This window comes from Onychostoma macrolepis, chromosome 10, assembly GCF_012432095.1.
Source record: "Onychostoma macrolepis isolate SWU-2019 chromosome 10, ASM1243209v1, whole genome shotgun sequence".
Lineage (NCBI taxonomy): Eukaryota > Metazoa > Chordata > Actinopteri > Cypriniformes > Cyprinidae > Onychostoma > Onychostoma macrolepis.
This window is the reverse complement of record NC_081164.1, coordinates 11323441-11351296: the sequence shown is the minus strand read 5'-3', so window position 1 is coordinate 11351296 and position 27856 is coordinate 11323441. Positions and strand designations below refer to the sequence as shown.

Here is a 27856-nt window from a genome sequence, read left to right as displayed (position 1 = left end):
ATAAAAACACTATCATGTCAGCATGCATTCCATTAGTTAGCTTTATTTTTATTTATTTATTTTATTTTATTTTTTTAAGGAGGTGCGTAATATAGATCCTAATATCTCTTTGGCATGTAGAAAAGGGGCGTTACTTTTAATGTAATACCTTACATTTACGGATAGAATATCAAAAAATAGAAAACAACAACAAAAATAATAAGTTGCATAGAAGCATGTTCACATTGCTTCTCGACAAAACCAAACAAAACATTAAAAAAAAACATCGTCTTTATATATGAAATCTACAATGACCTGACAGACGTATTGCTAGAGTTTTGTGTCATTTTGTAGTATTTAATTAACACACACACACAATAATAATAAAATCTATGTGAAAAAATTGTACTTGATAGGACACGATGTCCGTCAGTACTTCGATTTCCTACGTCACATGACACAAATCTGGCCAATCAGTGTACACCTTAAGCTCCCGGAAGTGGTCCGGGGCGTAACCACAAGTACTCATGTATGTTGTCCTTTCTAGGTTTCAGTTGTATTTCTGTGCTTGAACTACCTGCCCCGCTAATCATTTTGTTTCTAGCCTTATACGATCTCCAACCGGGGGAAGACAGACACAACTCTGACAGGTACACAAGACCATCTCTTTTACCAAGCATCCTTTAAATGAATAATGAATACTGAGGCATTTCATTCGCACGTTTAACGTATAAACGCACATATTGCGGCGCTGTTATCAGTTAAATGTATGTATTTATGGTTCAGGAAGGCGATGGAGAGCTAGCCGGCTAACATTAGCCGTTAGTGTTGGTCGTGATGAAGGATTTTAGCGCTGTCAGTTTGTTTTAACTGTTGATTTTGACATAAATGGCCGGCGGGGCCTTCGTTCTAGTTATCATCTGGATGATTGTTAATCTCATGTGTACTAACCTTCAGCCTCACGCTGAGACAGTGGCGCAAGGTTAGACAGCCTGTGGGTGCATAAATTGTAAACATTCTCATATATTTGGGTTGCAGATCTAATTGTATGTGGTGTGCCATTGTGATGAACACCTGTCATCCTCCTGTTTCTGCACGGTTTATTTAATTTGAGTCGGACATTTTAACTCGTTGCTTCGGCTTTGATGGGATTTGTGATCGTTCTCCATTCCTTGCTGTCGTGTTGCTGAAATACAGCATAACTAACATGTTTTTTGTAAGCATCTTGTTGTCTTTCATTTCATATAATACACTGAACATGCATGACTTCATTGCAATCTTAAGAGTGTAATTTAGCAACGAGATTATGTCTTTATAAAACCCCGAATTGTGCAAGTCTATTTCCTTCCTCTTATGTCAATGGTTTATGACAGGATGCATTAATAATACCCTTTGAATTGTGTTTTAGTGACTGCATGATGCGACATTTGATGCACCTGCTTATCTGAACCTGCAGGCGGTTTAGGGTTTGAATATGGTAACCCCTGTGGCATTTCCTTCATATGGTATGTTTTCAAAGTAAAATGGTATTTTTATTTTTTTCTTATGCAGGGCTGAAACAGGTTGTGTCAAGTTATGGCATTCAGTAAAGGTTATCGTATTTATCATAAATTGGATCCACCTCCATACAGTGTGATTGTGGAGACCAGAAATCGAGAAGAATGCCTGATGTTCGAGTCTGGAGCAGTTGCTGTACTGTGTAAGGCTGTCCATATACCCTTTATATTACTTGTTCAATATGAAAAATGTCAAACCAGTCATTTATTGAATTATTATTGATTCACAGAATTTCCTAGATGTAAGAAAGCAAAATGGCTAAAATTTTGCCTATTTGCATATGAAATAATTTTGGATATTATAAATCATCAATAAATATGGCATGTGGTTTTTTTAATAAGTAAAAGTTTTGCTGTCATCCACAGCGGCGGCAGAGAAGGAGACCATCAAGACGGCGTACACCAAGATGCTGGATGCTTATGGGATCCTGGGAGTTCTTCGTCTTAACCTTGGTACAGTTTCTCAGCTTCTTTTTTTTTAAAATTTAATTTGACTTGCCGGTTGTGTTTGTCATCTCAACAAATGCAAATCCACCCTGTCGCCAGATTAAAAGGAAAAACCCTAATCTTTCTGAAGATAAGTAGAGCAGAAATATTACCAAAACACTGAAATTCACAGCAAAACAAAAATTATGAAAGTTAAATGCACATGTTATCAAGCAGTTGTCACTAATTACAGTGTAACTACAAGGTTAGCCATTATTTGAGTTTGTAAGTTTATATAATATTTCACTGTCATATTTGAAGTTCTTAGGAAACAGCATAGACATTTAGACTTATCCACCTCAATATTTAAATAAGGTACATATGGGTTTTTCTGTGAACTAATTCTGAACTTGCACATTTTAAATATGTGGTTACAAAATGTGCATAATCTACAAACTCTAAGCTCTGAATCCACTTCACTCTTCTTCCAAAGGGGATTCTATGCTGCACAGCCTGGTGGTCGTAACAGGCTGCAGTTCAGTGGGAAAAGTCCAGGATTCAGAAGTTTTTCGGGTAACAGGCACGGACTTCGTCTCTCTGAAAAATGACCCCTCGGATGAGGACCGCATCGCTGATGTCAGGAAAATCTTAAACTCTGGTAACTTCTATTTCGCCTGGTCCTCCACCGGAGTGAGTCTGGACCTCAGTTTGAACGCGCACCGCAGAATCAGAGAAGACACATCTGACAATCGTTTTTTCTGGTGGGTATTTTTCAGGTCAATTTGATTCAGTGTTAAAAGATTTTTCCATTAAATATAAATACCATTTTATTCAAAACATTAATTTTTAGTGGCCATAAAGGGTTTGTTTTATATGTGAAATATGTTTCCAACAAAATATCACTTACTCAGAATGTTGATCTTAATCGGTGGCTGATAAATGGATGTAATGGTTATGTAATTATGTAACGGCTTCACAGGAATCAGTCCCTCCATCTCCATCTCAAGCATTATGGGGTGAACTGTGATGACTGGCTGCTGAGGTTGATGTGTGGCGGAGTGGAGATCCGCACCATCTACGCTGGGCACAAGCAGGCCAAAGCTTGCGTGATCTCTCGGCTCAGCTCAGAGAGAGCAGGCACGCGTTTCAATGTCCGAGGCACAAATGACGACGGCCAGGTGGCCAACTTTGTGGAGACTGAGCAGGTGTGCAAACAATATTTTGAACTCACTTCTTTAACCCTCAGGTGGTCTTTAGTCATTTTAAACTTAAAAGGAAAAAGAATTCGGAATGTTAATTTTTTTTTTTTTTTAATTTCACTGGAATGGTACGAAACATCAATCATAAAATGGGACGAACACAGAAAATGATATAAGAGAAGGCTAAATGGTCTTAAAAATAATCACACAGAAAATAAATGAAAGGGGAAAAAAAATAAATAAAATTGCTTTATTTCTCCAACTACATGGCACCAATCTGCCATTATTAACTTTGCTCTGTTTTCAACCTAAACACTATTATTTGAAAATAATATATTAAACATTTTTCTAGTATTTGTATTATTTTATACAGAAAAAAATGGTAAATAATTTAGAGGTGAATATTGTCTAGAACTATGAAATCCCCTCTAAATAGAAAATATTTAAGAATAAATATTATTGAAATAAGATATTGTACATTCATTTCAGTTAGTCTTCTAAGTGGGAAATACCATAGGTTAAATATCATATGTGACATGCCAAGGCTAAGATTTAGTTTTTATTTATATTCCCTACAGGTTATTTTCCTTGATGACAAAGTATCCTCCTTCATTCAGATCCGAGGATCAATACCTCTGTTCTGGGAGCAGCCAGGAATTCAGGTACAATAAAGCCTTGAATCAATATAATGTATGCATGTTTTCAAATAACACTGAGGAAAAATATTTGCATTGCGCTCCACTGAATTGAGCTTGCTGGAGTTCCATGCTCCTGCTGACTCATCATAATGAATTTACTCTTTTGTGTTTCCACTTCGTCACACATGGCCAGTGCTGACCCCCTTTATTCATATTATCAGAAACACTCGTTTCAGGGGATTTTGTTGCAGCTGAATCAAAGTCGAGAGCCAAAAGGACAGCATGGGAATCGACAGTTGGTATATCGAAGGTTTAGTTTTGTCTGGTGGATGATCTGTTCTTCACTGCAAAGAGTTTGTGCAATGTCAGTCGGTGAAAGCTGCATCTAAACCGACCAAGACTCATTTTGGAAAGGATCCAGTTTCTGATAAAAATATTGGCTTCTTGTGAAATCAAGTTAAGATGCCAGCGAGCAGGTCTGGAAATGCCTTTGTCTTTCCTCTGACATTGCATAGACATTATCATTGTTGCTTTTAGTGGGAAGCTGGTGAGGTGACCCTTCTTGAGCTGTTTTTCAAAGCTTTCCACGGAACCTGAATGAAAGGTCTTGTGTGTCACTTCAGGCCATAGTGGTATTGGTTAAGGTATTTCATTGTCTTCAATGCAAAGCTAGGAAGTAGAATCGCCACAGGATACTTTTTCTTTTCTCCCAGAAAGCTCAGGGTAATGTGAGCCAGTCTCTGCTGCCATTCCGAATGTATGAAATATTAATGGCAGGGACCTGCAGAGGCAACAAACAGAATTGGGTGGGACTCTGACAGACTGACCGAGTCTAAATAAAGCATAAATATCCAACAGCTCTAAACTTCAGCCTTTTTGAGTTCAAGGACCCTTGTTGCATATAGAGGTAGAACAGGGACCATCTTATACATACTGATAAAAAAATAACAGATGAACATATTTAAATATATTGCAAATTGCATTAATAAAATACGTAATAATGAATGATATTATTTCATTATTTTTTCAGTGTTGTTGTAGTTGTTAACTAAAAGTTAAAACTATTAATCATTTTTCTTTAATTGGAATAAAGCTGAAATAAAATAAAATGTAAATATTAGATGCAAAAACTTAAACTTATGAACCAAAAACCAAACCTTTAAACCAAAAATTTTAAATTCTTCCCTGGCAACTAACTAAACTAAATTTAAGTTGAAGTACTAAAAAGAAATGAAAACTAAACTGAAATAACAATTAAATAAAATTAAAAAATTAAATCTAAATTTAAAATATTTTTAAAAAGTGTAAAAATGGAAAAATCATATAAGATAAATTTACATTTTAGTAATCTTATTTGTATGTGTATTTGCGAGTAATAAGTGTGTAATTTTGTATATAGTATAAATAATAGTATATAAATAAATAATACAATGTTTTAATGTAGGAGGGGCACATTTAACATGTTTAAATAGTTGTTTTAGCTTTAAGTTAACTTATTGGATTTTTGTTTAATTTTTTTACAAAATTTGCACCATCGCAGGCCCCTTTTTGAAGACCCTTGGTGTAAAATGTTGAAATAAACTGGGTTAAAATTAAATTAAACAAAAGGCATAAAGATCAAATGTTGACTTTATAAAGGCGATTTTAGAGTCACCCTAGTTAGAAGACGCAACACAACCAATCCTAACCAATTGTGTTCAAAGGTGTAACTGTTTAAGTGACCGAGTTATTTGAGACTACAGGAAATGAGAAGCCAGTCATAGCCTAGAGATGGGAAAGTCTTCTGTATAGCCTATCTGTTATGGTTGTACGTGTGAACGTAATGTGTTATACTGAAGGTTGTGAGAGCAGTTAGTCAAATGTCACGCAAATAGAAAACCATTATTAGAAAGGGGCTTCCTGCAACCTATTAAAATCTGCAGCTAGCCACCATTAGCAGTTGAAACTTCTGCCTAGACTAGAGCACGACTGTCTAGCCAGGATTCATGTGTTTCCTGGTATGATCGGCATCTCTGATAGATCTTCAGGCTTCAGTGAGCTTGTGAAATCATTACAGATGGTTCCGCTGTCTTATTTTGCGCAAATGTTTTTCGTATCTTCAAACGCAGCTCAACTCAGCAGGCGGGCCAGGCCTGTGTGGTCTTTCTCTTGCTGTCTCTCTCATCTTCCTTTACTGCTGCCACCTTAATTTCCTCTTGCACCAAATATGAAATAACTCTACTTATGATTCTTCCTTTTTTGTTTTTTTCCTCTTTCCACAAAGGTCGGATCTCATCGTGTTAAGCTGTCCCGTGGTTTTGAAGCAAACGCACCCGCTTTTGAGAGGTAATTAGGATTCTGCTGGTCTCTGATGATGCTTGCTGTAGTATCCAGCTGTTCTGGCTGAGGCCCAAGTGTTCGTGCATGATGAAAGTAATCCAGCAGACATTAGCCTAGTGTACGGGCCCTGCTTCAAACAGTCCTGTTATTTAACACAGTCTGGATGGGCAAGCTAAGTCATGTCTAAGGTTGGATTTTCAGCTAGTCGTGGGTAATTAAGGTTTACCAGAGCCCGATTAGATAGATTTGTAGGCGGCAATTACACACAGAACCGCTGGATGAAGTGCAGGAGGGGGTCTCGATGGATCATTTAAAAGTTGAACTTTTTTAACTTGGGTGACTTATAAATGCAGACTGCTCATGGTGTCTTAGAAAAATCAGCACTGATGGCATGAGATGCTTAAAAAGCAGCGCAAGATGTCCAGCCCATTAGTCATGCTGATATAAACACAAGTATAAACTCATTATCTGTAAATGATCATTTGACCATAAAAATGCATCTAAAAAATAACGGACCCACTTTATATGAAGTGTATTTATAACTACAATGTAATTAAATTTGAATTAATCATAAACAATAATCATAAAATGCATGTTATAAAAAAAAAAAACCTGCTTGTAATTCCATCTGTAATGTCTGCATGTAGATATAACTACAAACCCTTTAACCTACTCTTAAATCTGACTATACCTTTAAAACCCGTCCCTTTCCTTAACTGTATCCCACCTTAATAACAGCAAAAGACACAAAAATAAGTACCAAACTATTTTTTTTTTTTTTTTTTTTATGTAATAACATAGTAGTTAAAGGCACCTAATATAAAGTGAGGCCAAAATATATATTTAAATGCATTGCATTAAAATAATTGTTAGTAACTAGAACGGATTTATTATTAATCAAAATAAAACTGAAATAAAATAATGTAAATATTAGATGAAAAATGTGAATGTACAAGACTTACAACAGAAAATTATAATTGTTTCACTGGCAACTAGCTGAGAAAAAATAGGTTGAAGTGCTAAAAAATTACTAAAACTAAAAACTTTTTTTGTTTATAATTCGTAACTTTGATATAATACATTTTATTGATTGCAAATAAGAATGTGACACTAAAATGTAAATTATTTTTAACAGTTTAAACATTTATTTACCTAATATTTAAGTAGTTTTAAAAAAAACATTAAAAACGTTAAACCTGTTATTTATATTAATATAATTAATTAATTAATATTAGATTTATAATCTTGCATTCAGTCAAATGAAAACTCTGGTAGAGGACAGTTTATGTGAGCCTGTTTTACTCCCTCACTGCTCAACAATAATATATCTTTATGATTTTTTTCAGTGCAAGATTAGGTTGATTAAGACAATAAAATCTGCATTAAGAAAGCCTTATCCTGAATATGTGGGAGGGTTTATTCTTATCCAGCCTTGGCTCCTCACACTGAGCAAGATGGACATTCTTTATTCATCATGAGTCACTGCTCTGTTCCCTGGAGTGCTGAGTCAGGTCGTGATGAGAGGAAGTAGATGCAGACAACACATTCATCCCATCCTTAATGATGTATTGATCACTTGTTTCCTTGGCTTCCTTTGTCTTAAATCACCTTTGATTTTTCTTTAAGGATTGTATCAACATTTTTCATTTATTCTTTTTCAGTAAGGTTTGAATGTGTATGAACCCTTTGTGATGTTTCCTGTCCAGACACTTTAGTGCCCTGAGGAGGCTGTATGGCAAACAGGTGATCATCAACCTGCTGGGTATGAAGGAGGGTGAACACATGCTGAGCAAAGCATTCCAGGTGATTGTTGTTTAGAAAATATTCCAGTTGGTCAGGTTACAATGCATTATTTAAGATGTCTTTCAGTTCTCAAGTATGACCATAGAGCAGTTGTTTTGCTTCCTTTACTGTGTAAAGACTGTCTTTGTCTTTGCCCACAGAGTCACCTGAAAGCTTCAGAGCATGCAAACGCTGTGAGAATGTTGAACTTTGACTATCATCAGATGGTTAAAGGTGGGAAGACTGACAAGCTCAGCAGTGTCCTGAAACCTCAGATCAGCAAGTTTCTGGAGGAATGTGGTTTCTTCTACTACTCAGGGGAGGCCGGCATTCAGAGGTGAGGTTATATAGCATCCCAGCAAAACCGGTTGTTGAGAAATATCATAGAATAGCAAAACATTTTCGTCATTAGGTTGTTTGTTTAATTCATTGTGTGTATACTTAAAAAAAAAAAAAAAAAAAACTATTGGATCTATTTTCCTCATAGCCACTGGGTATTTTAAAACAGGAATACATTTTTTTTTTGGGAGGTGGATGCATGCATGTTTGTAAATTTTTATTTTCACAATTTCGTTCTTTTAAAAAATGTATTAAGCATTATTAATCACAAAATCACTAAAACTAGCTGATAAAATTGTCTACCGCAATTGTGTTTACCTCAGATGTCAAAGTGGGACCATTCGTTCCAATTGTCTAGACTGCTTGGACCGAACAAACAGCGTCCAGGCCTTCATTGCGCTTGAGGTGTGTTTGTAACACAGTTGTTGTTTTTTTACTACAGTTTGAAGTTTTTTTCTTACTATTTGTTTGTCTTTCATTCATTATGTAATATGTATGTGGTGTTCAGATGCTTCCAAAACAATTGGAAGACATGGGTCTGACTGAGAAGCCTCAGCTGGTGGCACGCTTTCAGGAGGTTTTCCGCACCATGTGGTCCACCAATGGAGACTCGATCAGCAAGATCTATGCAGGCACTGGTGCTCTGGATGGCAAGGCTAAGGTACATGTCGGCTTGTAAAACACACAGACAGTACAGCACAAAAGGCAGCAGAGAGCAGAAAATGGGTGTTTCTGTGCCATTTTCACTCTGTAAGATTACGATTGTCTTAATTGTCTTAATCTGCGATTTTTCTCTGCTTTCCTATGGCTGTTCTTCTTGCTGTGTGGTAAGTTGACAGTAGCTAGTTGTCAATTTGAGTTGTGATGCTGTATTTATTTTAGTCTGCTCTGTTTTGTGTTGGATCTTTTGTGTTAGTAGAGAAAGATTACTGTAACTGGCAGTGCTGTCGACTTTAATCAGGCCTCTTTTTATAGACTGTTATAAAAGCCTGTAAACCTCTTCCAACTAGGCCTCAAACCCCAGGCTTCATCTAGCTTGGAGTTAGAAATAAGAAATAAAAGTATTCCTTTGATGTCCCTTTGAATACATGTTCATCAATGTGTTTTTTGTTTTATTTCGTTTTGTAATGAGCGTTTTAGTTTGTTTTGAAAGTTTTGTTTCATTCTGAGTTTTTTTTTTTTTTTTGATGTTCCAGACCTTGACTATTTTGTTTGGATTTTCTTTTTTCTTTCTGTAGGGTGGAAAGCTAAAAGACGGAGCTCGCTCGGTCACCAGAACCATTCAGAACAACTTCTTTGACAGCTCTAAACAGGAAGCCATTGACATCCTGAGACTGGGCAGCACCCTGAACAGTGACCTGGCAGATAAGGCACGAGCCCTCCTCACAACCAGCTCCCTGTATGGTACGATTTACAACACCACAATCCATAGTTAGAAATAAACCAGGGCTATGGGGAAAAATGCTCGCAAAATTGACAAAAGTACACCAAATATTTAAAATGTGGGCATAAAAAAATGCCCCGTTGTTAACATAAGTACCATTGTTGTTACAATCATGGACAGTTATTTAAACTGTTCTGTCAAGTGTTTATTGTTCTGTAATATATTGTGCATTATGTTCTTTTGTATTTTGATGATTTTGTTTTTATAGGTAACGGCCATAATTGTTTATATTGAAAATTCTTTAAATGATGAAGTTGAAGTATTTCACACAAACAGATGCACAGTGTGTTTTTATGTGTTAGAAAAACTTCTGACAAATTAACAAATATATTCAGATTTAGATAAATTATAAAAATAGAAGTATATTATTAATATAATTAACTATAATATAAGTCTATTAAAAAATGAAAATAAATATTCATAGTATGAATATATTGAAAATGCATTGCCTATTAAAGAATAGATTTAAAATACCTGGCAAATGCTTATTGAATTTTCAGATTTTATGGACTTTACTGAGTTATAGGTGGTTTCAAATGTCTCCACCTTTGGTATTTTGTGTTTGTGGTCACGGTTTATGGGATCAGTCTGCTGCAGTGGACTGATTTCATCCTGTGGATCTGGATCTGAATGCGTTTCCTCATGCTAGCGTGCTAATCTATGGCTCCCGGCTGCTTTGGGTGTGAGATTAGTGTTGAACCAGAGGACTAATGCTGTTATCTGTCTAACGGCTAACTTTTAACCTCTCTCTCTTCCCCTCTCCCTTTGTTCTTTCTTTTTCTCCTTAATGCTTACAATGTTAGTCTCTGAGCCCATTTTACAGTCAGGTACAGTATACACAGACCAACCATAAATCCATAACTCTTTATGGTTCCGTTTCATAAACTCACTGTTTATTTTGGCGCCTCTGACATTGTACATTGTGTGTGTTTTCTTTTATTTTTTTATTTTATTTTTTTTATCATCTGTCTTGTCTTGTTTTAAATACATTGTATCTTTTTGTCCGAGTTTCAAGGAAAGAATTCAGTTGTTTGGTGTGTCTCAGTGGTTTGGTCAATGTCATATGCTCTGCATTTTCTTTTTGTGCACTTTCATGTTCATATTTCATATTCTTTTAATGTAGGTTTTTGATAAGAATATCTCGCCCTTTCTGTTTTAGCCTCTCCCAGAGTGCTCCTGGGCATGTGTCAGAACCACTTCAAGTACACATGTCCCAAAAAGATCAGAGTATGTGTGGGTACATGGAACGTGAACGGGGGCAAGCAGTTCCGCAGTATTGCGTTTCGTAACCACACGCTCAATGACTGGCTTCTGGATGCCCCTAAGAAGGCCGGCCACCCAGAATTCCAAGGTATGTGTTGATGCAAAATCAATGCAAATGATACTTACAAAGAAATGAGGTTGCTATTGTCAGCGACCAAAAAAAAAAACTAGTGCAAATACTTTGGGTGGGTTTTGTCATGCAGATGGAAAATCCAACCCAGTGGACATCTTTGCTATTGGCTTTGAGGAAATGGTGGAGCTGAATGCTGGAAATATCGTCAGCGCAAGGTAAGAACTTGATGTTAGAGATTTCAAAGTTCACTGGTTGAAGTTATATAGTAAGCAGAAGCAAAATTTCCTTTGGTCCAGTGGTTGTGATGTGCTACACAATAAACTTTTCAATCAGTCAGTATTTGTTTATTTCCCTGGAGAACTATTGAACTTCTCTTTCCTCTCTGGTAGCACCACTAATCAGAAGCTGTGGGCTGCAGAACTGCAGAAGAACATCTCACGAGATCACAAATATGTGCTGCTGGCCTCAGAGCAGCTGGTGGGTGTGTGTCTGTTCGTCTTCATACGCCCTCAGCATGCACCATTCATCAGGTATTCTCACAAACATTTGTTTTCATTTTGTGATTTGACAAATCAGCGTGATTTCAGATATTTCAAAGGATTAGAATTTATTCTGAGATCTCATATTGTGTCGTTTTCCTCACATAGGGACGTTGCTGTGGACACAGTGAAGACTGGAATGGGTGGAGCCACTGGTAATAAAGGGGGTGTGGCTATACGCATGCTCTTCCACACCACCAGCATCTGCTTTCTGTGCTCACACTTCGCCGCCGGCCAATCACAGGTCAAAGAGAGGAACGACGACTACAATGAAATTACACGCAAACTGTCCTTCCCCATGGTAATTCATTTATGATGTAAAAAATATGTTAAATCTGTTCCGTTTGTGAACACATTCTTCTTCTTTTTATACTACTAATAATTATTATTTGTTATTGCTTATAAATTGTTAGTGTTATTTAAATGCATTATAATTAATTTTAAACATGTAATAGATTATTTTTTATTTATTTTTATATAATAAACATATTATAATTGTTTTTATTATTTATAAGTAATTTATTATAATTTTTGTTCTTAATAATATTATTTAACTACATAATAGGTATTAATGTATAATATTTATATTATTTTATATTACATAATCAAAAGAAATATATATATTTTTATTATTATTAAATAATAATTTTATTAATCTATTTGTTTATTTTTAGGGCCGGCTCCTGTACTCCCATGATTATGTATTCTGGTGTGGAGACTTCAACTACAGAATAAATATTCCTAATGAAGAGACAAAGGAGCTGATCAGACAGCAAAATTGGGATGCACTGATTGCTGGAGATCAACTGGTAGAGCAGAAGAATTCTGGACAGGTATATCAGGGGAAAAAACGATTTTATCAGTGGAACATGTCTTTTTTTTTTTTTTTTTTTTTTTACTATTTTTGTTTCTCTTTTTTTTCATATTTCAGGTTTTTAGAGGCTTTATTGAAGGGAAGCTGGATTTTGCCCCCACTTACAAATATGACCTGTTTTCGGAGGACTATGACACCAGTGAGAAGTGCCGCACACCAGCCTGGACTGACCGTGTGCTATGGAAGAGAAGAAAGTGGAACTTTGATAAAACTGGTGAGAATTATATTTATTACATATCTTCAACCATTAACTGAACTTGAAATGCAGCAACAGATTACGCTTTCCTTGAAGAATTTTGACTAGATCTGCCTGTGTGTATTACAGCGGAAGAGTTGGAGTTGAATGTTGTAGGAGCCCCAGTGATTGAGGAAGATCAGTACCCATGGAGCCCTGGAGAGCTCAAATATTATGGTAGAGCAGAGCTCAAAACCTCTGATCACAGGTGAGAGAGACTAATACCACAGCAACAACTTTCAAGTTTACACACTAGCAATGTGTTTAGTGCCCTCCAGTGGGCCTCAGAGGTACTGCAGGAGGCAGTCAATTCATTTTTTACTTAAAGCTGCAGTCCGTAAGTTTTGCTTCTTTGTCGCCATCTGTTTGAAAGCCTGTAATTGCAAGTTGCTTGCGGAATTGACCTATCGGTAAGCCCCGCCCCCCTTAGTTACTGTTGCTCCCTCGGACAAACAAACGGAGTTGCTCACTGTCTTTCAATGACAGCTACAGTGTGAAAACCTTGTCCCACGATGTTTTTGCACAATTTTGGACACAGAAGGCCACCAAATGGGAATTAAATATTCCATGGAGGGATTTATAAAATATTTAAAAATAAATCCGGTGGGTAACTCAAAGCGAAGGTTTACAGATCACAATGTAAGCGGGAGAAGTCTCATATTACGGTCGGTCATCACGATTGCCTATGACAACATGCAGGATTAACACTGTTCATGTATCGCAGGGTACGATTAAATTAATGTACATTTAACCAGTTTAATATGGAGAGGCACTGAAATGTAGACCTTCGTTTGTGTGTTTTTGACCTACACTGTACAAGACGCGAGAACAGTCCGCTATTTAGGTTTGTACATTAGCATGGACTCACTAACTTTAACGTTAGCTAGGTTTAGCCAGAGATACCTTGCTAAAGCACAAGATAACTTTAATGTTCTGCTTGAGCAGATGGAAATTGTAACTAAATGTGTATGACAACCAGAAAATGAACGTTTTTGTCTTCATTTGTATTGGGGTGAATACTTAGGGACATTTTGCTCTGTTTTGTTTGGATTCAGGAAATGTAATAAAATAAATGATATTGCCCATCCTCTCAGGATACCTGGAATCAGTGTTACAAGTACCCCAGGCACATCGTTTTGCCATTTTTAAAGCATAAACCCCATAAAACCGATGCAAGCTTTGGATCTTCCAATGTTTCTCTACGGCGCTGAAACCTAAAGCTGTCCGAGTTCCGCTCCCCGTGCAACTGATACTCGAAAGCCATTGGCTAGTCTGCGTTCAAGGGGAGGGGCTTACCGATAGGTCAATTATCTCGCTTGCGTGGGCTGTGAGTCGGCACTGCTCCAGCGCATATGAATCTAATGTTTTGAGGTGAATGTCACCGCACCGGTGTGGATGTTTACTGTACTTCGCAATCACAGATTCTAGTCTACGTCTTGGAATATATGACCCAAATAAGAATTTTCACTGTATATTGCCATCTGAACAAGTAACAAGTCTGCCACGTTTGTTCTGCCCAACTGAGGAAAAAAGCATTACCATAAATCGCGCTATCAATGGTGATTTAATCTAAAGATCAGTTAGCTCATATCACATCAAACCATGCAAAGTATTATTATTGTTATACTTTTATTCTCAAATTATTAATGTTAACAACATCAGCATTGCTTGACTATGAGTATAGTGTGTTTTAGCGTGTAGATTTCAATTTCTATACAGTCTAATATCTAATTGTCTTACCATTCGAATTTCATACTAAGAAATTATTTTAACCCAAAAAGCAAATTATTCTCCCTTCAAACTGGTTTTCTTTAAAATACAAATCGTGTAAACTCAGGCTATCTGTAATCAGAAGCACATTTAAAACTGGAATATAATTTAATTTAATTCACGTGTGTTTCATAAACGCACAATACTTTCTGGATTACAATCCGCCATCAAAATGATACATTTAATTATTCTAGCTGCTGTGAGAAAAGGCTAAACAATCCGCCACCTGCAGGATCCTCACATGCGATAGCCTAGTAGTCAGGACAACTTCTTTGTTTACAGACGTGACGTAATGACGCCGTGCCATGCTCGAATTTCCCGTGAAAACCTACCCATACCACTCAAATTAGAAAACATTGTTATAAGCTAACCGTTGTGAATCGGGCTAAAGTAAGGTGATCGTTTTGAACACTGGCTGGTTATGTACTTGCTCAAATATTGATTTTGGATCATTTTTAACCAAAAAAAAGTTACGGACTGCAGCTTTAATTTATTTTACTGCAAGTAATTGTTGAAATTTTGCGTTTGTTTGTGTGGACCACAGGTATTTTAAGTTTAGGGATCGCTGTTCTTGTACCCTTAACATTTATTTCTTGCAGGCCTGTGGTGGCCATCATAGATGTGGACATACTTGAGGTGGATCCAGAGGCCAGACATCAGGTGTATAAGGAAGTGATCGCTCTGCAGGGTCCACCGGACGGCACCATCCTCGTCTCTCTCTGCACGTCTGGTCCTGATGACTACTTTGATGATGCACTGATTGATGACCTGTTGGAAAAGTTTGCAAATTTTGGCGAGGTTATTCTTATCAGGTACAGGTTATTTTGAATGTATAATTTAATTCCAATTATATTTAATTGCTCTTTACATTTTTATATAAAATTTAGTTCAAAAGTGACAGTGAAGACATTTATCATTTTGCTAAATATTTCTGTTTCAAATAAATGCTCTTCAAAGTTCCATTCATCAAAGAATCATTTTCCAATATTAAGTAGCATAACTGATTTCAGAATTGATAATAAGAAATGTTAAGCACAAATCAGCATATTAGAATGATTTTTTTTTTTTGAAGGATCATGTGGACACTTAAAACTGGAGTAATGATGCTGAAAATTCAGCTTTGCCATCACAGGAATGAATTAAATTTTAAAATATATTAAAATAGCAAATAGTCATTTTAAATTGTAATAATAATTCACAATATTACAGTTTTTACTGTATTTTTGATTAAATAGATGCAGCCTTGGTGAACATAACATTCTTTATAACATATCTTAATAAATATATAGATATATGGAAGGATTTTCCGGACTATTTTCAAAAGCAATTGCAAATTGTATTTTCAATTGCGTTTTCCACATGTGGGCGCAGAAATTGGGACATAATACAAATGCAATTGCAAATCTTGCATTACCGTTTGCGTTTTCGCTTACGAGTTATGAGCCGGTCATATTTAAATAGCAATATTAATTACCACATTTGCTTTTTCACTTTCTCTACGTCATGTATGTAACCTGCCAAAATTCCTTTTGCATTTGAATTTCCGATGTCTACACGGAAAGCTGTCAATCAATGTGAGGGGGCGGGACTATACTAGGGGGCGTGTTTGTATTGGGAGGTGGCGTTGCTCACAGACGGTTAATTGAGATTAATGGAGATAATCGGTAAAGGCTCCGCTAAAGGCAGCTGTCAATCAGTTCGTGCCTGTGTGAACGAACAGACAACCTTCTTGGCACAATACACAATTCTGTCTTTTTTACCCCAAATGCAGCGATTATCCCCTGCTAACAGCGGGAGCAACAACGGTACGCACAATAGGTCAATATTCACTATTAATGAAACGCTTTTCACCCATCTCAACATCTCTCACTCCGATTGACACAAATGAGTAAACAGAGTGCGATTCTACACTTATGGTTTCCTACAAATGTAGAAAATACAAAGGATCAGGCTACAACATCACTGAACTAAATTATAATTGTATTATATTTTATATATATATATATATATATATATATATATATATATATATATTAATAATTATATTATTATGAAAATCACATTTATTATTAATATATATTTATTAACAATAAAGATTAAAAATAAGAAAGATGCACATTACAAATACGTCGTTGTAAATGTGACCCTGGACCACAAAACCAGTCTTAAGTCGCTGGGGTATATTTATAGCAATAGCCAAAAATACATTGTATGGGTCAAAATTAAATTTTTATTTTATGCCAAAAATCATTAGGACATTAAGTAGAGATCATGTTCCATGAAGATTTAGTAAATTTCCTACTGTAAATACATCAAAACTTTGTATCTCTGCCAAATATTGTCCTAGCCTAACAAACCATACATCAATGATGTATAAATCTCAATTTAAAAAAAAAAAAAAATTTACCCTTATGACTGGTTTTGTGGTACAGGGTCACAAATGAGAAACTGTGATGAGTCGTGCAGCAGTACTAACGTAACAAAAACATAATAAAATTTCAAGCAAAATTATCATATTTATTCAAGCATTTAACATTTATAAGTTTAATTAAATGTCAGTAACGAACGGCATAAATTCTAGCGATCACTAAGGTCCTCTTTCCCAAACGCGTACAGTAAGATTTAGTTGATACAGTATCAACTCCCCATCAGTAGTTCTATACTGCCACCTGCTGGCGCTGTTGTGTAACTTAGAGAACAACTTTTGTTATGTTGAGTTCTTGAGAAAAATAAGTCGTGATAACTAGAAAACAACTTTTGTTATGTCAAGATCATGAGAAAACAAGAAGGGGGAAAAAAAAATGCATGGCCGCTTAGAACTTCCGTAGTAATAGAGAGCGCATCACCTGCCTCAAGATCTTTTACTGTTTGCACTCCGATTGAGGCACATAAACAAACAGACAGTGCAAATCTGCACCTATTTACCTATTTGCTACCTATATCTTATTCCTATCTTATAATAGAGCACCTGCCTCAAGATCTGTCAGTTTACACTCCAATTAATGCACATAACAAAACAGAAAATGCTGCTACTCCTGCTCTGCCTGCCCTAGATGAGTCTTCACACAGAACATGCCAGCCACAGCCAAAGTGAATTAATATTATAAATCATGTGCATCAATTGCAGTGTTGGGTGGCTGTACACAGTGAGAGATCTTGAGACTTGCGTGACACTTTGGTGCCATGGGACATGTGCTCCATAACGGCTTAAAACTGTTAAAATATGAAATAATATATATAGGTGGAAAATGGGTAAATAAATATAGATTGGCACGTTTTTTTTTTGTTGTTGTTTTTTTAAATATTGAGGCAGGTGTAGAAAGGAATAAAATGTACTGCAATTAAGTGTATAATTGCACTGTCTGTTTACTCATTTGTGTCAGTCGGAGTGAGAGAAACAGTGAGAGATGTTGAGACGGGTGTAAAGCGTTTCGTTAATAGTGAATATTGACCTATTGTGCGTACCGTTGTGGGGTAAATCGCTGCATTTGGGGTAAAAAAGACAGAATTGTGTATTGTGCCAAGAAGGTTGTCTGTTCGTTCACACAGGCACGAACTGATTGATAGCTGCCTTTAGCGGAGCCTTTACCGATTACCTCCATTGATCAAAGCGTTCGGCACGGTCGTCTGTGAGTGACGTCACCTCCCTATACAAACACGCCCCCTAGTATAGTCCCGCCCCCTCACTATGATTGACAACTTTCTGCATAGACATCGGAAATTCAAATGCAAAAGGAATTGCGATTTCATTTGAGTTTTGGCAGGTTACATGCGCGACGCAGAGAAAGTGAAAAGGCAAATGTGGTAATTAATATTGCTATTTAAATATGACCGGCTCATAACTCGTAAGACATGGGAAATACAATTGCAAATGGACTTTGCCTTTTCATTTGAAATGTGACAGTCACTGCGCGTTCGTGAAAGCGAAAATGCAAACGGTAATGCAAGATTTGCAATTGCATTTGGATTATGTCACAGTTTATGCGCCCACATGTGGAAAACGCAATTGAAAATACAATTTGCAATTGCTTTTGAAAATAGTCCGGAAAATCATTCCATAACATACATACATGCATATGTGTATACATATCCGTATATATGCATAAATTATGAATAAATATTTTTTTTCTTCTGAACAGGTTTGTTGAAGAGAAAATGTGGGTGACATTTTTGGAGGGATATTCTGCTCTGGCAGCTCTATCTTTGAGCGGCTCTACTGTAAGAGACTCTACAGTTAAGATTACATTTTAGATATTGACAGTAAAAAAAAAAAATCACATGCACATATATATTGCATGGTACCCTAATATTGACCTTTTTTAACCATCCCTCTTTGTGTTTGCATGCAGGTGAATGGTAAGACCATAGACATCCGTCTGAGGAGTCCAGGTTGGATAAAGAGTCTAGAAGAGGAAATGAGCGTGGAGAGAATCTGCGGCAGCGTCCCAACATCCACCAGCTCCACCCTGCTGGCAGAAAACTCTGACATGGGAGAAGAGTATTACATGGAAGGTGTGACACCTTTTTGAGTTACATGGTACCAAAACTCAACAGGAATCTATGGAGCTCTGGAACAGTATGGAGTTATATTTTTATTGCTGTGTTGACAGGTGATGTGGACGAGGAGATTGAGGATATTTTACCCCAGCACCTGCAGCCTGGAGCAGGCATGGATCTAGGCTCGTCCCCTGCCACATCCCCACGCACCAGCCCCTGCCCCTCTCCTACCCATGGAGAACCTGCACCCCCCATCCGGCCCAGCAGAGCCCCTCCACGCACAGCTGGACCACCACAGGGTAGTGATAGTATTTGACTGTATTCAACAGGGACAAACTCTTATGGATTTATATGAGGTTTTGTCTTTGTCTTTATTTTTAACTGCTGTTCAAAGGTTTGGGTCAGTAAGATTTAAAACTTTTGAAAGAAATTAATACTTCTATTCGGTAATGATGCATTAACTTAATCAAAAGTGACAGTATAGACATTTATAATCTTAGAAAAGATTTCTATTTCAAATAAATGCTATTCTCTTAAACTTTCTATGCGTCAAAGAATCCTGAGAAAAATGTATAATGATTTCAAATTTTAAACAGCAGCAGCACAACTGTTTTCAACATTGACGATATATATATATATATATATATATGTGTATGTATGCATGTATGTGTATGTATATATGTGTATGTGTGTATAAATATAAAAACAATTTTATATATCATATTATTTTATTTACAATTTTAATAATTAGTTCTCTTCTGTATCTCTGTAGTAGATTTAAATCTACAGAGTTATACAAAAATGTTAATTTTTCAAACTCTGGAACATACAAAAATTCCAGTACATTAATTTTCCTTTGTTTTTACACTGCGAAAAGGAGGATTAAGCCCAGCATCCATTAGAAGGGACCTTGCAGGTAAAGAGTGCTGTTTGCAGAGGTGTTGCTGATGTGCCTCAGTCGTTCCTGAGCTCTTATAGAGTATGTGTGTGTGTGTGTGTGTGTGTCTCTCTCTCAAGGCTTCTGTGTGGTTTGCAGTGATGTGAGCTGAGCTAAATCCCTCAGGCTGTTGATTTGACACTTGTGATAATAGCATGGTTTTTTTTCACTCTCTCTTTGCTCAGGTTCTCCTGTTGATGCTCAGCCAGCTGGAGCTTCCTCTTCACAGGGACTAGAGCCAAAACGCCCCCCTCCTCCACGCCCCCATGCCCCACCAGCTCGACCTGCACCTCCACAGCGCCCACCACCACCCTCAGGTACAGCTGTGAAATCTTTGTAAATGTTTACACAGGCATGACCGATTTTTGGATTTAAAGATCTGTTCTTACCAGAAGTCAAAACCCAAAAGTCATGAGTTTTATCTGAGATTGAAACACCTGTACGAATGAGCGCACTACATTAGATACTGTTTTCACTTGGGGTTTTCTTTTATTTGACTTTATTTCATTCATTCATTTCACAATGTCCTGTGGTTTCTAAAGGAGGCAGAAGTCCCACACCTGTTAGGAAAGATTCAGCAGGTAATGCTGTTGTATTAGCTGTGGATTATTGACTTAATGCTGTTTAGTGTTTATTTACTTGGTTAGTTGCACCTGATATTAGGTTGGCATAGCGAAAAATGTCTGGCTGACTTTAGTTTGTTCGTTTGGTTGTTTCTCTTCATGCTTTTCCTGAGCCTCATTGTAAATTTGCCATTGTTGTGGTATAATATATTAAATGTGAAATATTAAGTAATTATTTTGCCATGTGGACTTTGTTTTGCCATTTGTTTTTTGTTTATAATGTAATTTTTAGAAACATTTTGAATTTTCTTTCGAAGGCTTTGCTGAGCCTCTTGATCTAGAGTTTGATGTGACTGATTATGAAGGTAATTTAGGTTTTAGACGTTTTTTTGCAGTGTTTGTTATTGTGTATGATGATCACCTGATCGCTTGAGACCTCCTGCACTTGCTAAGAGAAATGGATTAATGGGGCAGGGGTATTTAGGTCATCCATCTTGCCGTGATGCAGTGCATGAAGTCTCTGTTATTCCAGTGATTTTTGGTTTAGTGTTTCGGTGTGAAGTGATGGGTTGAATTAGGTGAATTAGCTTTTGTAAATAGAGAATGATAGAAATGATCTCCAAGCAGGTAAGGAGTCTGTTGGGTCAGATATATTTTCTCCCTAGTTAAAGTAGATGCTAAAAAACAGAAAAATAATTTGTAATTTTTTGAATAATTCTTCCCTCATGCTGACAAAAGGACAAAAAAGCCCAGCGTTAGCACGTGCAGATGTAGCTGGTGAGTTCCTCCACACTCTGCCTTCGCTCATCAGCACTCCAAAATAACGTCAACCATCTGTAACTGACAGAAGATTTAATTGGCCTTCCTCATGCCAGAATATTGTACCCCAGGCTAGTTTCAACACAGAATAGAGCTACATTATTGACAGTAGCGTTTTCCAGGCTTACTTTTAAAGCATCTGTTTAAATTTAGTATGTAAAGTATTGTTCTGTTATCAGGTTTGTAGAAATTGTCAATTTGACAAGTTAATAAAATATGTTTTCTGATATTTTTATTAACTTATTTCATATAGCTATTACTGAAAGTTTGATTATTGCTTCGACTGTTTTTCAGGTCGAGGTCAAGCCCCTGGAGGCACCCCACGGCCGGTGGGTGGACTAAATGAGATTAAAATAATAATAATTTAAAAAAAAAAAGTAAAATACCACGTTAAAATGATATTTTTTGTTTTAGCTCCCACCTCGAGCAGGAGTCATCAGCATCCCTACTCAGGCTAGACCTCCTCCTGCTCATCCTGGGGCCCCCAGACCCATAGCAGAGGTGCATCCTGGGGCCCCACGACCCTCACCTGATATTCACCCCGGAGCTCCTAGACCCGTTCCTGAACCCCCAAGCAAACCGTCTGAACTCCCTCTAGGTTTGTTAAACACTTCTAATGACTTGTTAATTTTTCTTCAATATTTTTGTTTTACATTTTCTTTTATTATTGTTATTATGTCTTATAATGCTTTTTTGTTCTATATTATTATTATTATTATTATTATTATTATTATTATATATTTTAGTAAATAGGATTCAGATTTTTCAGAGTTTGATTCATAATAAGGTCTGTCGGTGTTTTTATTATAAATGAGATACTATTATAGTTTTTATTAGTATTTTAAAGTTAGTCATTTTTTGTTTTTGTCATTTTTAGTTTTTTTTTTATATATCTATATAGTTTTTATATTTTATTTTAGTTAACATTTACTTCATTTCAAGTTACAGAAATGTTTTCAGTGGTTTTAATTTTAGTTTTAGTTAACAATAATAACCCCGGTGTCATTACACCATTCATATTTTAACCAATAAGTCATTGTGAATTTCATCGAAACGTGTAACACGTTTTTAACCCTTTTTTACATCTGTAATAATACATATTCCTGACTGTAACAGGATATTTAAAGGTACATTCACAACCTAAAATTTTTGAAATTATAGTAATAATAATTATTGCTAATAACAGTAATTAAATTGCTTATATTATTATGTATTATTTTATTACTATGTAATAATTATTTATTATTTATTGATTTGAACATATCTTACAATTTTACCAACTTTCTATCATGTAATAATGCTGTGTGTCTGTCCATCAGGTCCACCCCCGACACTGCCAGGTCCCATGAGGCCTCAGATGACATCACCCATGCAGCCCCAGTCCATGTCGCCAATGCAGCCTCCCGTGCAACCTCAACTGCCCCCACCCATACAAGCCCAGCTCCCTCCACCGATGCAGCCCACCTTCCCTGCCCCGCTGGTGCCTCAGCCTGCTCCTCAAGCGTCTGCTGGAGCCGCTGCCGCCCCTCAGTCTGGACTGGCATCTCCCAAGCCTCCACCCCGGAGCCGGTCCACTCACGCACTGCCACCCGAGTCTGCTCCTGCTCCTGCTCCTACATCTCAGGTTAGTCCTCTTTCTCTGCCCACATCTGCATGAATGTCTAGATCACAAGCCCAACATTCAGTTGTGATTAAAGAGAGACCGGTACCCACGAGAGCCCATCCTGGGGTCATTACCCAGCTTTAGGGGCCTCTACCTCTTGTTTGTTTTTTTTTGTTTTTTTTCTTCCTACTTTTCTAGTAATATCAACTTTGTCCAGGTGGTTCTTTTGGTCATGTGTCGCTCTTCTTGATGCATGTGTCTCTCTCTTTTACTAGCAGGAGCAATCCTCAGGTTGACAGGTACTGGATTAAGTAATTTCTAGTCTTTACGTTGTCTTCATGGCACCATAGCCAGTAGTCACAATGTATGGGGTGCTCATACATATAGAATCCTCCATGTTATAGTTGTTTTTCCCCCTTTCCATCTTTAATTTAACCTTATTTTTTTATAAATATCAGAAAAGTGTAAACTTAACTTGAACCCCTTGACATTATTGTATATAGCTACTTCAAGAAAGAACTGCCAAGCTATGAGTTTAATGTTGTTCCGACAGGGGGTTCAAGGAAAGTGTCATCCAGTATTCGTTGTGGGTGTTGTTTGTTTTTGTTTTTAATTCGTGGTATAATTGTTTTCAGTGTTTCTTGGATAAGACAAAGTCATTTTATGAGTAAATTGCTTCACTTTACCTCTAGTAGACTTGCACACTAATTATATTTGTGTTTTTGATTGTTATATAATGCTGTTTTCAAATTCAGATCATTTTGATTTATTTTAAAGTCTGTCATTGCACCATTTATGTTTTAACCAATAAGTCATTTTATCAAAACTTGTAACACAAACATTGTTTTATAATTATAAGTCAACATGAAATAATGTTTTCAACCCTTTTTCTGTCTGTAATGATACATATTTGTGAGTGAAACAGGATATTTAAAGGTGCATTCAGTAGTTTGGTGTTAATTTACTGAATTGCTTAATCTAAAATATCAAAAGAAATTTTACTGTATCAGTTTAAAAATGGCCCCCAACAGCCAAAGGGGGCAATTATTTGTCAGCTTTCAAACCTAAAATTCCTCAAACTAGTTGTTACTACTTCAGGAAAGTTAGTTTAGTAGAATTAAAAAAAAAAAACACTTATTGTTCCAAACAGCCAAGGTGTGACCATTTCTTGAAAAGCTTTGGAGGGTTAAGGAAGGTTACAAAGAAAATCATTTTTCTGCAATATATTTAATAAAATCAAATTTGATTTCATGTTGACTCTGCAACTCCATTGTGTTGTAGCTTCTCCTTAAACTGTAAGTTTGATTTCATAATGTAGCCCTTGTGTGTTTTCTTTACCCAGGCCAAGGACATGAATGGAGTCCAAAGAGAAGCACAATGGAATCTAGACCCCTTCGACATGCTTAACACCCAGTCCCTCTTCCCAAATTCATCGTTCTCCGCTTCCCTCCCTCGCTCCTCTTCCTCATCCACCCCCTCCCCTTCTTCTTCCTCCACGTTGCCCAGCTCCCTCTCCCTGTTCTCCGCTCCGGACACCAGCAGCACTCCATGTCTTCTGCCTCCCCCCGTTCCCTCCCGCAGCAAATCCCAGGAGACCCTCCGTTCATCCCCCAATCCATTCCTCACAGAAGCCCAACCCAGACCCAACAGCACCAACCCTTTCACCGGCAACTTGTTGCCCTCCCCACGCCGATCGCTCACACCCGATTTCTACACCCAGCAGCAGGCCAGGTCTGGTCTCAACAGGGCCATGTCAGCTGTGGTTCACAGTTCAACTCCTCCACCACCATTCTCTAGACAACAATCCTTAGTTCCTGCTCCAGCAGCAGCCCCAGCCACACAAACCCAAATGTGGGTCACATTCGATGACGATTCAGACTTCCTTTCAATGAAGGCTCCATCTGCAGGTGGGACCGGCCCGCCACTTATACCCACAGCCTCATCCATTCCCTTCCCACAACCCCAGAGCAGCTTCCCCAGCTCAGGCTTTGGCATGGACAGCAACTGGACGTCGCTTCCCACTTCCACATTTCCCACAATCCCTCCTCCGAACCCAACCAGGACTAATACCAGCATCAGAAACGCCCACATCCCTTCCAGAAACGAATTCACAGAGAGATGATGCAGCAGAGAACGTGTATGTAAAATACAGAGAAAATATTATTGTGTATCTATAATACATGTATGGTTTGTATAAAAGTGTGGTTTTGGAAGTGCTGACCCGTTTTTCCGAAATAAATCCGACCGTTTCTTTTAGCCCAACGTCGATAGGGAAACCAAGAGTAAATCAACACGGTATGTTAGTATTTTTCAGTTTTTAAATAATAATGGGCACAAAAAAAACCAACATAATTTGCGTATTAACATGGATATACACACGTGTGTAACATTTTACACTTCAATGGCCAGATTTAGTTTAGTACACATTAGACCGCAGCTTTAAGCTACATGATCAGATGTAAAAAAAAAAAAAAAAAGAAAATTTAAAAAAATGGATAAATATTAAGTTGTATATCTCATTGCGATTTCAATTTCATCCTTTACTTTCCCTCATGTCGGAACACAAAAGAAAATATTTTGAAAATGTTATTTTTTTATTTATTTTTTCTCCATACAGTGGAACTCAATGGGGTCTAAATAGGTTGTTCTGGAACCCATTGACTTCCATTATATGGACAAAACCTGTTGAAACATTCTTCAAATATGTTCCACAGAAGAAAGAACGTTAACAGGTTTGTAAAGACATGAGCGTGAGTAATTTATCATTTTTTGGTGAACTATCCCTTTATTCTGTAACCCAAAGCAAATAAGAAATCTTGTTATCAAGCGCACAGACTTAAAATGCCTGGCTGTGGCTGACGTGTTCTATGCCATCATATCCGTAAAATGGGCTTGACCAGAGATACTTGTTTGTTGTTAAACTCATTATGAATGTATCTTTTACCTGTTACTATTGCCTACGTTTAAGTTCAGCAGTAACCGTTGCTGTGCTTTACTGCATACTCAAATCAAGGGTCTTTATTTTTCTGGGTGTTCACGCAAAAGACCCCCTCCCACCCCCCCGTGCATCCTGTAGCACGAGCGATGTGCTTAGCTTGTCAAAAATATATCTTCTATACATATTCATAGTGATTAAATGTCTTCCTAGTGGGGAAAAATGTAAAGTACTTCTGAATTGTGATTATATTTACAGCATATACATGCCATATCTAAAGTGCACTGAAGAGCTCTGTCCTCTAGGCTTTCAAACGCACATTTCGAGTGGAGCTTGAGGGTTTTAGCGGCTCCTCTCATTCATCAACACTGTATATACATGTGCTTTCAGTTCATCTGATCCAAAGCTCACAACAGAACTGCTGTATTAAACAAATGTGTTGTGTGTTTGATTTGGTGGGTTCCTCCTTCAGGATGTTGGTCATGCTTTCTTTTGTGCAATGTGTACTTATTCGCTCAATGAAATTGTGTTTTTTTTAATTTCGATGAACAGGTTGTTGATAGATCTATTTATTGTTATGTGGAGGAATACTGTGCTGTATTTTGGAGTGCGCCGTCTGTTTCTGTGTATTTTAGCTGTTTGTGCGAGTACGCTTGCGTGTTTGCATCGCCATATCGAGGGATTCGGATGTCTTATGAGTCTGCTGACCCCAGAGTTATTATAGCATTCTGTCTTAGAACTGATTTTGAGAGAAATATTTATATAAAATGGTATAATCTTGAGAGGAAACGCAACAAGATGGATTATGAATGGTGTAACATTTAAAGCTACCGTTTTGTAACAATGCCTTGTTGATAAAAGTCTGGAGTTCAAAGGCCCCAAAGGTGTTTATTTGGTTCTGGGGAAGCATATCATGATTCACCCTCAGTTGTTTTTGTTAATCATATAGCATTCCAGACTGTACTGATGCATTATGGGTGAATGATCAGCCCTTAGGCACTTATTTTATGTGTGCAGTCATTTTACTCATGTTATGCAGGTTTTTAATGTCCCTCCAAGGGCATACTGAAATGATTCATTCTTGGTTAAAGTGTATGTATTTCAGGAAAGCAGTATTTTACTTGTGCTTTTGTTCCTTGTTTACATTTTAGGTACAAATTTAACCTCTGCATAGCTGTTTCAATGTTAGCCTGGGACATGTTGAGGAACATTTTTTGGCTTTGAGCATTACAGATTTATTTTTGGAGCGTAAAAGCACTGAAAAGTGTCTCTTTTTGGGGTTTGGTTGAGGAATGGGTCAGAAGAAGCCAGCCAGCAAGATTGTGTGAATTAATGCATGAGAAAACCATTCCAAAGCACTAACTGTGAATATCTCCAGAATACAGACAAGTATCAGGTTGTGGATAATATATATATATATATATATATATAATATATATTATTTTGATGATTAGTGAACACAATGTAACCACTTAACATTCAAAGGCATTAGAACTTGGAAGTCATTTGATCAGGTGTTCTGTATGTTAATGAAAGCGTTGAACCTGACATTGCTAGCACCAGATATTAATGAGAAGCAAGGTTTTAATAGGAATTAACTCCTTTTGTGAAGTTAATGTTCCTTTGTAGCTTTTAGCCCAGTAGTAAACAAGTCTGTGGTATTAACCTTATATGTATGTATACACAAACCACAAAACTGCAATTCAGTAACAAGTACTCGATCTGTAATTTTAAGTGCACACCAAAAGTGCATATTTATGTATGGAGCAATTGATGTTGTATGTATGCAATAATAAATGTATTTCAACATGAAACATACTGCTATTAATTATTGGCTGCAGCAGATCATATTAGGTACATATGACACAATATTTCATGACACATCAGCTATTCAGAAACCTTACTGTAAAATTGCATTTTTAAAAAATCGTCTAAACGTGATTTCATTTAAATGTTAGTTTCTGCAAATTAAGATTTTAACGTGTACTACATAAGTATATCCCATATTTTAATAACAATTAGAAAATAAATGAATTTTAATAACAAAGCTTTTAGTGTATTTGAGG

At 36.9% G+C, this 27856-nt stretch overlaps 1 protein-coding gene across 11 annotated transcripts; it reads left to right on the top strand.

Annotated features, from left to right (window-relative positions):
- Positions 1-472: 472 nt before the first annotated feature.
- synj1 (synaptojanin 1) lies at positions 473-27604 on the top strand. 11 transcript variants are annotated; one of them, XM_058789120.1, is made up of 33 exons: positions 550-629; positions 1018-1195; positions 1388-1456; positions 1531-1678; positions 1902-1988; positions 2455-2722; positions 2941-3166; positions 3739-3822; positions 6062-6123; positions 7824-7920; positions 8061-8236; positions 8562-8643; positions 8747-8899; positions 9477-9642; positions 10486-10509; positions 10842-11033; positions 11149-11233; positions 11408-11548; positions 11666-11858; positions 12232-12390; positions 12489-12645; positions 12757-12874; positions 15036-15248; positions 18576-18654; positions 18786-18948; positions 19047-19232; positions 19811-19849; positions 20056-20187; positions 21172-21210; positions 21547-21581; positions 21667-21850; positions 22572-22876; positions 24198-27604. In XM_058789120.1, the coding sequence occupies exons 4-33, from the start codon at positions 1555-1557 to the stop codon at positions 24975-24977; spliced, it is 4749 nt and encodes a 1582-aa protein (XP_058645103.1). In that variant the 5' UTR covers positions 550-629; positions 1018-1195; positions 1388-1456; positions 1531-1554; the 3' UTR covers positions 24978-27604. The 11 variants fall into 11 exon arrangements, with proteins under 11 accessions (XP_058645112.1, XP_058645111.1, XP_058645104.1 ...); XM_058789126.1 differs by having other exon boundaries at positions 1388-1484; positions 1611-1678; XM_058789129.1 differs by lacking the exons at positions 1018-1195; positions 1388-1456 and adding an exon at positions 23134-23154 and having other exon boundaries at positions 473-629; positions 24198-24334.
- The last annotated feature ends 252 nt before the right edge of the window (positions 27605-27856 follow it).